The 12,263-nt window shown below is 49.2% G+C and overlaps 1 protein-coding gene across 1 annotated transcript in view; it reads left to right on the forward strand.

The window, feature by feature from the left end:
* Positions 1-1,849: 1,849 nt before the first annotated feature.
* TBX15 (T-box transcription factor 15) overlaps positions 1,850-12,263 on the forward strand; it is a 106,489-nt gene continuing 96,075 nt past the window's right edge. The window contains exon 1 of the mRNA XM_005542173.5: positions 1,850-2,600. Within this exon, the coding sequence (XP_005542230.1) occupies positions 2,396-2,600 (205 nt within the window). The 5' untranslated portion in view covers positions 1,850-2,395. The remainder of the gene's footprint in view (positions 2,601-12,263) is intronic.

The following is a 12,263-nucleotide window of genomic DNA, read 5'->3' on the forward strand; positions in this document are numbered from 1 at the left end:
AACGCCAAATGGTGACTGAAGTGGGAGATCCTGCGCCTCTCCATCCGGGCTCCCGAAGTCCTCTGGGCAGAGCGGCAGGAGACGGGGACCGGTACCCTGCTTCCAGCTCCCTAGAGTGCATGTTCGTGCTCCCTGGGGACCTCTAAGCCTGAGACACAGGCTCTGGGGAGGTCAGGTTTGGCTGAATCACACTCATCCGGTGACTTTTCCATTGTTCTTTTTGCATTCACTGGGATGCTAGCTTCCCGACATCCTGGTTGGATCCTAATTTGAGGCGGGGGCGAAGGTGGGGGGCAAAAATAGCCTCTTGTCCAAAGAGGCCCAAGATGCATTCACAACACTGTGGTTGCCTTCAGCACCAGAGCACTTCCAACTGTAATAATAAAGACTAGATTTCCCTGGGTCCCTCCGCAGTCCGGCAGAGAATTCGGCGTTTCAGAGGCCTGACAAGTCATCTTTTCTTGCCGCAAGGTGGGAGAGCTGATTCTCCCGGGCCTCGCGAAAACAACAACAAAAAATCTTAACAGGCTGTGGGCCCGCTAACCTAAACTTTCAGGTTTGGAGACTTCTCAGGGCCTGGCTGTCGTCACGACTGGACTGCTTGGCCCCTCAGTCTGTCCCCCGCCCCCGGGACCCAGCTCTTTCCGGCTTCTTTGCAAAAGGATAGAATTGTCTCGACCAGGGCGCTAGGACTGGAAGATCGGGCTGTGTCTAGGCCGCTGTCCGCGAAATCTGAGACGTTTTTCCAGCTTGGCTAGGACGGACTTCGCCGCGGGTTTGAGCTTTCTCTGCACTCGGGGGTCTCCTGCCGTCCTCGACCAGTGGCGTAACTTGGGAAGGGGTGTGGGAATTAAGAATGGCCCGGAGAGTTGGATTTTAAATTCCTTAGAAATCCATATTGAATGCAGTCCTTAGAGATTGAAAAAGGCGGGGGACGGCCAGCGGGGAGATCAGTTGGCCGGGAAAGCCAGGCTCTTGAGGTAACGGGATTTGCAGGGAATTTTGAAAAAGCTCCTTCTCTTATGTTAAAGTTCCTAGTTGCTCTCGCCTGGCACCTCTCCATAGGTTCTCCGGAACAAGAGCCCGGAATAGGCGAAGCTCAGCACAACGTTCGGGCCATACGGAAAGAGTATTTATTTGCAGCGTGCGGGGCCCAGCTGGAATACGCCTGAGGAGCTCTCCCTAAACGCTGCGCTCCGCCGCCCGCTCCTTGCTCTCAAGGCGCCTGTGTCTCCTTCTCCACCAGGTAGAGCTGGAAGGAGGAAGCGGTCTTTGAATTTTCAGTTACAAGACCCTGGTTAGTAACAGAGCTTTTTGTTTGTTTGTTTGTTTCCTTTTGCCTTACCCAGATTTGCTTAGAAAACGTTCAATAGGAACATTAAAAACCTGTGCGGCGAAATCCAGGAGGAACCAGCATATTCTAAAGCACCTGGGGCTGATGCGAGATTATCATAATCGTTTTCTGGCGTTTTGGACAGGTTAACATTTTGCCAGAGTCCCCAAATTCCAGATCTGCAACTAAAGTGACTCTGGGCTTGCAGCGTCTATGAGACCCGGCAGATCTGGAAGAAAAACGTATGGATTTGGGATTTGCAGGAGTTTGTAAAGGCGCAGATCAGACCCGGACTTTCAACTGTCCTACCTCCCTCTTGGAGTAACCCATAGGGAAACCGGGAAGCCAGGGGTTAAAGTCGGCCCAGGAGCATCCAGGGGACGACTGGCGCGCCGCCTTGGCCCGGGCCTCAGTCTCTCCCTTCCTCTCATTGGTTCGCGCTCTCGGGGTTTCTCTTGTTCCCTCCTCGCTATTGGTTGGGGGCTGGCTTTTTTCCCCCTCAGTCTTTTTCTTCCTCCCCCTCCCTCTCCCTCACCCCTCGGACAGGAGCGCACCGCCTGCCCCCTGTTCCTCGGGAAGGGAGGAATTCAGCGGAAAAAAAAGTTTCCCAGAAGTTTGGATCAGAGGGAGGACGGGAAGGCAGAGAGGAAGAGAGAGAGAGGGAGGAGAGAAAAAGAGAGGGAGGGGAGAGAGAGAGAGAGAGAGGAGAGAGAGAGAATAATAATAATAACAAAAACAAGATGAAGTTCAGGGGACACAGCCTGTGAGCGCCTGCCCCGGTGGGTGGGAAGCAGGACTCGGGCGCTCATGCAGCGAGCGGGCGGCGTTCGGGGCGCTAGTTCCTAGCAGCTGGGCCAGCGTAGGGGCGCAGGTCCGATCCGGCAGCGGAGGGCGGAGGAGGACGCAGGGGGAGGGTGCAGAAACCCGTGAGCCGCCGCCTCAGCCTCGTCTGCCGCGCCTCTGCCTCTCCCGGGCCGGGCCCGGTGGGCGCTCCGAGCTTCAGGGCGCCGGCTGCTCCCTCGGTAACGGGGGCGAGCGGAGGCAGGGGTGTGGGCGGCTAAAATGAGTGAAAGGAGAAGATCTGCAGTCGCCCTGAGCTCGCGAGCACATGCCTTCTCCGTTGAAGCCTTGATCGGCTCAAATAAAAAACGGAAACTGCGAGACTGGGAGGAGAAGGGGCTGGACCTGTCCATGGAGGCGCTGAGCCCCGCGGGCCCACTCGGAGACACGGAGGACGCGGCGGCACACGGCCTGGAGCCTCACCCGGGTGAGTGCGTCGCAGCCGACCGCGGGAGGCGGGCGGAGAGGGGACGCCGAAGGGCCAGTCGCCAGTCGCCGGTGAGGAGCTAGGCCCTGCCGTTGACGCCCTGCCGTGACCCAACATAGGTTTCTTTTTCTTCGCGCAAATGCCCTGAGCCTCCCTAAATTTACCGGAACCAATTTTGGGGGCTGAACTGAGCCTTGCATTTTGGTCGGCAACCTAAGCAAGGAGTCCTCTTTGTTTGCATTTCCTTCTTTTGGGAGCAGAGCGCAGCTTTCTGGGTGTCCGTGGGTGAAGGGGCTGCCGGTCCCTGGGATTGGGAGGGGCGCGGGCCGAAGGCAACGGCGGGAGTCGAGATCTGGGACTAGCTTCTGAGAACTCGGAAGGACTGGCGCGGCGTTCTTCAATCCAATACCTCAGTCTCGGGGGAATGACCAGTTTGTCTCATTTAGCTTTCAACCTCGTCCTTGCCCTTCTCCCACCAACTTTTCGATGGTGGAACATAATTATATTTCTACTCCTTTGGCGTTTACGGAAACAAGAATGGGTATTAGACCCCCTACTCCCTGGGTCACTCTTCAGGGCCCACATCTCTGTGTATTTAGGGTGTGGGTACGATTGATTTGTGTCTCAGATCCTACAGTAACCCATGTATATTATGTGCACGGAACATGAAAAAAGCAGGGCGGATGTCATGTCTGTATTTTAACAGAACCCCAGGAGGGGAGAAGCCAACTTTAACGTTTTGTGTTAAGTGCCAAGATTTCAACTGTGCAAAAACAGCCCGGGGGAACAGCTGTTGTCGGAAGAATCTTGAGTGTGCGCGCGCACGCACACACACAACGCTCGCAACTTGGTTTAGCGGTTTCAGAAGCTTTCCAGCTCGGACTTCTAAAACCATACTGGAAGGTGCTCCTGCTGAACAGCCAGAGCTGGGGAGTAGACCCCGCTTCGCACGCTGGCAAGCCTGGGGAGGGGGCAGCGGCCTGCACTGAGGGGCTCAGGAACTTGGGGATCCCAACCGCAAAGCTGTCCAACTCAGAGGAGGGACAGCTGTCGCTTACATTTTCTCTTTAGGCAGTGACAGTTCAATTTCCATGCTCCCGAGGCTAATAATAATGCGATTAGCGGGTGACCTGCAGAGATAGAGTTTTATGAATTCTCCGTGTTTTTGTGGCCCGTTACGGTATTTGAGTTTAGTGCTGGGGAATTATTTTTATTAGTCGATGAAAAGAAAATTAAAAGGAGATTTATTTCGACCGTCCGAGCGTTTTCCTGTATTTGAATGCAAGTGCTTGTCCACGCGGACCCCTGCGTGGGCATTCCAGAAAGGGACCCAGGGCTAATGTGTGTTTCCCTTCCCTGGCCAGACCCTATTTCCTCACCTCATTTACCTATTGTCAAAATCTCGCGTGGGCCTTCATACAGTTAGAAGTTCTTGCAGGGGTTATGACACCTTAGAATTTTTAAGTTTCTTTTATTTTCCCCACGGCGGAAAAAACAGAAGTTGTTTAGCTGCGCGTGGCAGACGTCCTGTCCCCGGGAAGTTTTCTCTTGGGAGGCCCCAGTTCTCACGGAGCCCGTCTAGGGCCTTATGTTCAAAAGGGGTAATACATGGGGTCATAATTAGAGACTCAGATCAGAGTTTGCTCTTTCTGCGGTTCTCTTCAGCCTGAGCCCCATTCGGGAGGCGGAAGAGAGAAAAGTTAGGGAATGAGGCAAAAAGAGACCATTCCAGAGCGTGAACGTGGGGAGCTGAGCTCCCGAATTCTATTTACTCTCCCGCGGGATGGGGGTGGGGTGGAAGATCTAACAGAACTAACTTTATGTAACAGAGTTCGGGTGGTCATTTCCCATTACGTTATCTTTTTTTTTTTTAAGAAAAAGATGGGTATTTGGATTACAGAAAACGAAATATATTTGTGGGGCAAGGGTCTAGGAGGAAGAAGCTGAAAGCCCAGCACTCTCTGGCTTTCTGCAGAGCTGGGCTGCAGGCCGGGCCTAGCCTTTTAGTGGGCCGGGGGAATCCTTAAGTTGGAGCCCCCGCAATGGCTAAGACTTTTTTTTTTTAACGATTTGCTGATAGGAGGAGAAAAGATCTTTTAGTAAAAAGGGCACCATGGCGTGGAGACGCAGTGGTCCAGGGAGCAGAAGAGGTGGCGCTGTGGGCTCCAGACTCAGGCAGTAGCGAAAGGCGCGACCGCGGCTGGAGTTCTTTTTAGGCCTTTATTTTGCTGTACTGTAGCACCCTAACGAACACACACAGGGTCACATTTAAAGATCTGTGTATGGAGGAGTAGCGCAGACGACCCTATTGTGCCCAGGGCAGCGTCTCTTCCCGGGTGAGCGTCATTATGTTTCAACTCTCTTCTTCTTAGGGCCAAGAAGCCGCTGTGTGGCTCTCCCGCCCTAGGCCGATAACAAACCCGGAATAGGAAAAGAACAAAAAATTGTTTTGGGGGAAGAATTAAACACTCACACACACGCACACGTTCATGCCTAGAGTATTCTCACCATCTCTCATGACACGGTTTTTCAGTCCGCTCTGCCGGAGCCTCAAAATTCTGCGATCTTTAGACAACCTTAGGGTCAGATTTTAATGTTTAACTTTCATTCAAAACGCGGCCTTTTCATTCAAAATCGCGGCCTTTTGCTTTCTCACAGCCCATTTTTCTTTCCGCGTCTGGACAGAGCTGGCTTTAGTTGGCGCCCAAGCACCCGCAGCCTGGGGCACAACCTGCAGCAACGCGGGATCCGTCCGGCCTGCGCGTTGTAGGCACTCACTCCACCGAGGAAACTATGTATTTCGAAAGTGTTTCAAAAATTCCACCGAGCCTGGTGGCCCCGAAAAACCCCAAGGCCCGCCAGACTTTGGAGAAGGGTCTGTGAGGTACCCTCACTGTCGTCATGCCTACGCCGGCACTCGTCTTTTGGAGAAGCCGCTAGGAGTGCCTCAAGACCAGCCTCGGAGGGGCCTGGCTCTGGAGCCTGCTCGTCCCCGCCCTCTCCCAGAGCAACAGAGGAACTTTAGAGCTAGGATCGGCTGGAACAGCTGCTCTGGCTTCGGCCTTGCAAGTATATTTCAGGCGCTCGGCGGCGCCATCTGCGCTCGGACCTCAGCCCCGGCTCCACCCGGAGTCCTCAGCTAGGGCTTGGGCCTTTCCCGCCAAAATCTGCTGAGTGCTGCCGAAGCCGGGTCTCCCGCGGAGCGAAATAATTCAAACCTTCTGTGGAAGGATTTCCTCCTCCAGAGACTTCGGGCCGGGCCACGCAGCCGCTGCACTCCAGAGGCCTGGGGAGGTGGTGGCGCGCGCGGGTGGGCACCTAGACAGGCACACCCAAGAATACGCAGGCAGATTGACACTCCGCGTACACGTGCACACGTGGCAGGTCCCGCATTCCCGAACGCACCCGACAGCTCAACTCCTAGTGAAATGAGACAGGAAGAGCCCGTGCAGTAAGCGCGGCCGCCCCAGGGCACTTTTTTCTTTGGAGTTATCTAGATCAAGTGGTCACATGAATTAATCTGCCAGTTTATGGTTTGTTTGCTCAAAATAAAACTCGGAGATTTTAATTCTGACATCACCTCTCTACCCACCTCCAACCCCCAATAGGGAAACAGGGTGAACACGGAGGAAGTGACTCTTCACTGACGTTTAAGTAACAAATAAAAAGGGATGAGTTCAAGCCAGCGGGGGAGAATGTGTGTGTGTTTGCGCGGGGCAAGCGCCAGCCAGGGCACAGGCCGGAGTTCGGACCGCAGGGACAGGGTGTTCCGCGAACGTGTAGAGTGAGATGCCGGAGGGTCTGCTGGGGTAGAGTCCAGGGATAAGGAACCTTGGTTCGTCTCTGCTGTACACGCCCCTGCACTGGTGCTGGCCTGGAGGTTCGTGGCTTCGAGGAGTCAAGGGTGAGGCCTGGTGGACCTACAAAAGGCACTCGCTTGTCAGGTTAAAACGGTCTTCCGCGGAGGTCACCTTTTTGGTAAGTGACCTTGTGTGAAGGGAAGCGAGAGGGAGATAAGGCCCGAATTTGTCATGGGCCAGTGAGGAGTATTGTTCGCTGAGAGGATGACCTCCAAGGGCCTTTTTCTGCGCACTGATCTGATCTTACTAAATTAGAAGCCCTTTGGGTGCGCGGGGCTGGGTTCCCGAGCAGCTGAGATGGTTATGAAGACATTCTAGGTAAAACTCCGGCTCCTGCGCGGTGGCACAATACAAACCAGTAGGCAAAGGGAAGTAATTGTAACCTGTTCCCACCCAAAGAAGTGACCACGGAAAATTGCACGAGGGCAATGGGAAGTTCAGTGAATGGGAAAACCCAGATGCAGAGTCCGGACTGTGATGGGGAGGAGGTAAAATGGGCTGTGGTTTGCATTTCCAAAGGTCCCTTCCCACCCTAGGTTCCCGCGCTTCAGAAGCCAGTAATGATAGACCCAGGGATCACAAGCGGGTGTGCGGGTCTCTCCCTTTGCTGCCACGAAGTGCAGGGCGACCCCTCACCCGCCTCTGGCGTCCACCTCTGCGCCTCAGAGACCCGCTGGGGAAGCACAAACCTCATGGGCAGCGAAGGCTTTCCAGGCAGCTTCACACACAGTCTACGGGCGCTGCAATTCTGAATTCAGATCTTCTACTCCCAACTCAACGTTATTTCTTACTGAGCACTATATTTGGGCTCTGAGCTTGCCACTTTGGGTATCTTGATTTGTATAGGTGAAATTCCCAGAAGGAAAGTTTCATGGGGGCAACCTTCATGCAGGGAGGAAGGGAGAATTAAATTTCTTAAGCAGGAATTCAGACTGAAATGATGGTGACACAAATTGTCTGACATTTTTCTGACACCTCCCATACCAATTACTTCAAATGGTATAAAAATCTTTTAATTATGAAAGAAAATTTGTTTAAAATAGCTTTTAATATAGACAGCATGTGAGGAGTGAGTGAAGAATGGCATGCAATGCCTAAACTGGGTATTGTGGTTTGTGTAAAATACTGGGTATTGTGGTTTGTGTTCTCCATTTATCTGTATACTGTTCTTCATGAGTGTAAACATGGAAACGAGTCCCTCGTCATTAACGCTCATATTAGGCCACAAGGAGAAAGGGACAAATACATTTTGGCTTAGAAGGCCTAAACATTGTGTTCATCCAGTCCTCTCTTAGGGCACTCAATGCTATTATTGAGTGAAATATTTCAGGTCCATCACAATCGTTCTATTGACAAAAAAAAATTACAAGATGAGAGGACTGCTTTGAGATCCTGATTATAGACTCTGGCAGAACTTTATTTCTCACACCCGGGAGAAAAACAATTACCTCTTAAATCTGTGAATTCCTTCTCAGGGTGTCTATAGTTTTTTGTTTTGTTTGTTTTTTGTTTTTTAAAGCAAGGCTAAACTGTGCAAATTCCACAGGGATAAAGGGCAGATTGCCATGCTATATACCTTTCTCCTTTCTGGAAACAGGACTCCATTCGATTATTATTCTGGGAGCGTAGCTGGTTATTGCTTTCATACTCTCAAAAGATAAAGTTGTTCAATAGGAGAAAATATTTAAATGATTTTCCCATCTGAGATTTATGTTTTGACCTTTTGAGATACTTTTCACAAAAGGGAAAACTAAGGAACTGGTGGAATGTGGAATCTCTTTTCCTTACTCTTTCTCATCCGTGTAGTTTATTTTTGCTTCGCTTTTCCTGGTTTCTAGTAAGTCTGGAATTTTATATGTGCATGACTGAGATACTCAGGGGTCTGCACTGGGAACAGCAATTAGCAAATTTATAAATTAGGGTCCTGTTTACACTTCTTGGGGGAAGGATAATCATTAGTTAATTTAAGTGAGGCCCTTGCTCTAAGTGTCAGAGGTGGAAAATGTGATTTGGTAGGGAGGACCCGCTGTGAAATGGGAAAAGGGGAATTCAAGCAACTGGTGAGGACCAATCAACATTTCTTCAGTGCCATTAATGGCTTCACTTTTAGGCAAGATATCTTGCAGACTGCAAAACTGGTGATGAGCTTTTGATACCAGAAGTGAAAACAGGCCTTGCAAATGACTACTTTTCATTTTATACTTTAAATATTAGCTAGTGTTTTATATATTTTATGGATAAGTGTATAAAACATATGTTCACAAATGTATGTGTTTATATACAAACTTATGTGTGTGAACACTATAATATCACCAGAACACTATATCCACATCAAAATGTCAGTTCTGAATTGGAGGTAGATAAAATTTGGGACAAGAAACTGCCATTGTGTGTGTGTGTGTGTGTGTGTGTGTGTGGCCAGTTTAACAAATTGGGAATGTATAAAATTTGGGAGGCCAAAAGTTTTGTCACCCCTAGGTATCATGGGACGATTCTAGAGTATCCCAGTTTTGAAACTTCCAGGTAATGGGCATTGTCATTTAACTTGTAAATAAACAGATGACTGTGACCAAAGTCAGAAGTACCAGTCAAGGCCAGGCGTAATCCCAGCATTTCGGGAGGCCAAGGCGGGTGGATCACGAGGTCAGGAGTTCAAGACCAGCCTGGCCAAGATGGTGAAACCCTGTTTCTACTAAAAACACAAATATTAGCTGGGTGTGGTGGTGGGGGCCTGTAATCCCAGCTATTCGGGAGGCTGAGGCAGGAGAATCGCTTGAACCAGGATGCCGAGGTTGCAATGAGCCGAGATCGTGCCACTGCACTCCAGCCTGGGTGACAGAGCAAGACTCTGTCTCAAAAAAGAAGGAAAAAAAAAAAAAAAGTACCAGTCAAAATACCAGAAATTGAGACTGTACAGATGCTATTTAAAGGAACAGGGAGAGTGGAATTTTTGTAACTAAATTTAATTTTGTAATTTGTATTAATTTTGGATGGGCAGAATGGTGCTTTTTATTCTAAAAAGTGGTTTCATGTTCTTCCATGTAGAAAGCAAACGGAATAACTAAGAAATCTTAATAATAAAAATGGCTTATAGAAATAACTAGAGAAACATCGTGATTTGGGGAAATTAATTTAAGAACATAAAGAATGTATGTAAAAGCGTCCTCTTACTTGTCGTCGTATATTTTCTACAATATAGTTGCCAAGGCTCAAATGAGCTGACAGTTTCCAAAATGTTGCCATACACTTTAGAGGATTAAAAAACAAAAACACAAACCACCCACTACAGATGGCGAGTAGAGTTCCCTTGGAAAGGGAACATTAGAGATTTAGGTATTTATTATAGACCTAGCTCGGAGCCTTGGAGTTTTTTTTAGCTCCTAGTTCTCAACTGGATGAACCGATTTTCCTAATCCCCTCACCGCTGCGTTCTCTTTTACTGTCCCACACCCGGGGACGTGTAGTTTAAGCTCCGGATAGGGGTCCGGGAAGCAGTTAACCCCCTTACTTGCCACTCACTTCCCCTCCCCCAATTTTCCTCCACGCACGATGAAAACGTCCAGTTCTTCCCCCTCTCCAAGAATTTCAGATTCCGTTTCGCCCCAGAAGGAACTGGGATTGCATCTCTTTCCGTCAACCCATCTCTGGGAAAACAGAGCAGTTTCGGTGACCTTCACAAGTCAGAATTGGGCCGTGGCCACGTCTGCCGGTCCTCGGCCCCTCGGCCGGGCCTTGGAGGCGCCGCGGGGCGGGAACGGCGGCCGGGTCAGGCGCGGCTGGGCTGCACCGCCTCAGTGTGCCGGCCCGAGTTCCTGTTCTCGCGCCCGGGGCTCCGCGCTGGCCCAGCCGCCTGGCCTCGCCTGGCCTCGCCTCGCCTGGCCTCGCCGCGCCGCGTGCGCCCGGGGTTATCGCGGGGCCTTGGAAACCCGGGACCCGAAACCCTGAGGGATGGCCGCTGTTCTGAGCTCTATTTACATTCTGGAGAAATGTGGGGACCCTGGGCTAACCAGGAAGGCCCTGGTGAAAGACACCCCCCCCCACAAACAAAACAAAACAAAACAAAACAAAAACAAATCAGGAACCCGCCAACAGCAAACCAGAAATGCAAATGGAACCCAAGGGTCTTACACCTCACGCCCTGAGGGGAGTTCGAGCTTTTGCTTTCATCAGGCAGAACAAATTTCCGAGGAATCAAACTGACTTCAAACATTAGCAATTAGAAACCAAGAATCCGCTGGCTTGAAGAACTTTTAATCCCTAACCATTTCCAAATGGGTAAATCTAGGGTCAGTATATATCGTAGCTCGTCTGTTAAAAAGGAAAGTCATCCTGTGAGATCGTGACATGGAGGATCCCTGGGTGCCTAAGAGACAGGGATGCTCACGCCCAGAAAGCGGGCATTGCCCACCAAGACAAAGAAAATCAAATGATTGTCCTTCACCCTGCTCTTGGGGGATTAAAAAACGATGAATTCATTCTTTTATTAAAAAAAAGAAAAAGAAAAAGAAACCAACCAAGTGTAAAAGCAGAGTGAGAAGTGACTACTAGTAGCTGAAGTAACTGCGTTCTTTTAAGAAGCCGGCGGGAATGGCTTCCCTTTGAAGCGAAGTCCTGTCCCGATGCATCCTTGCTCCAAAGCTTTAATCTCTCCAGGATACAGGGCTCAGAATTGTAAACCTAGGGGCTAGGTGCCTTGGGTGTTTTAGTGCTTCCACTCTTGCTCCTGAAAAATAAATAACTGAATTTCGCAGTGGGGAGGGGCAAACATTTGAGCCAAGAAGTGATTGTGAACACAGCGGTGTCTTGCCTGGGTTCAGAAAAGTTTTCTCAATTTAGAAACTTAATTACTAATTTCATTTTTTTGGCATCAAAGGGTGGGAGGGGCTATACCTATGCGCTATTTAGAAAGAAGGATTTAGTTAGAAAATTACAGGTATAAACAAACTTACAGAGAAATACTGAATTGTAAAATATATCAGAAACTTTGCTTACTTATGTGGATATGTATGTCTTCACTTTCCTGCAAAGCTTTCAACACAGACCCTCATGTTCTGTATTATATCCATATTTTTATGGTAGAAAGAGGGCTGGAGGAGCTTAAGTTAGGAGTCCTAGATTCTAGTGCTAGTTTTGCAATTGATGTTGGAACCAGGGATATTTGATTTAAAACCAGACATATTAATGTTGAAAAAAAGTTTCAAAATTGTTTTATAGCCACTGATGAGGCCTCAGTGCCTCATTTGTGAAATGAGGGAGATGAGGCTCAAATGACATGTGAGGCCCCTTTAGCTACAAGATTCTGTGATCCTAACTTTGGTTTTGTTTTTTGAAATATTAACATTTTCTCCTAAAGTACTTTGGCCATCACTTGACCCATCCTTACTTTGTTGGAACGAAGGAGTTTTACTGCAGTTGTAGAAATTAACAGCAATAGCAACACAAGGCCAAAAAATTTAAAAAAGAGAGATTTTTAGAGCTAGAATTGAAAGTTTTGGTAAAGTTCTTGAAAAAGTTTTTGTATTAATATCACATGTTCAGCAGTCCTGGATCAGTAATTTCCAGTCCTTGTGTATGATGTAACCTATTGTTGCTTGTGTGAATGCTGTTGAAAGGGTTCTACGGCATTAGCGAGTTTAAAGGAAATGTAAGTTATTTATGCTTTGAACATTTTCTGTGCCACTCCCAGAAATAACTTGAAAAACTCTGGATTTGAAAAATGAGGGTTGAAGAAAGCAACTTCATCACTGGTGAGTTGAATTGGTGGGCTAATAAAAATCAGTTGCCCCCTCATTACTATTTGAGC

The sequence above is a fragment of the Macaca fascicularis genome, chromosome 1 (genome assembly GCF_037993035.2).
Source record: "Macaca fascicularis isolate 582-1 chromosome 1, T2T-MFA8v1.1".
NCBI classification, from domain to species: domain Eukaryota; kingdom Metazoa; phylum Chordata; class Mammalia; order Primates; family Cercopithecidae; genus Macaca; species Macaca fascicularis.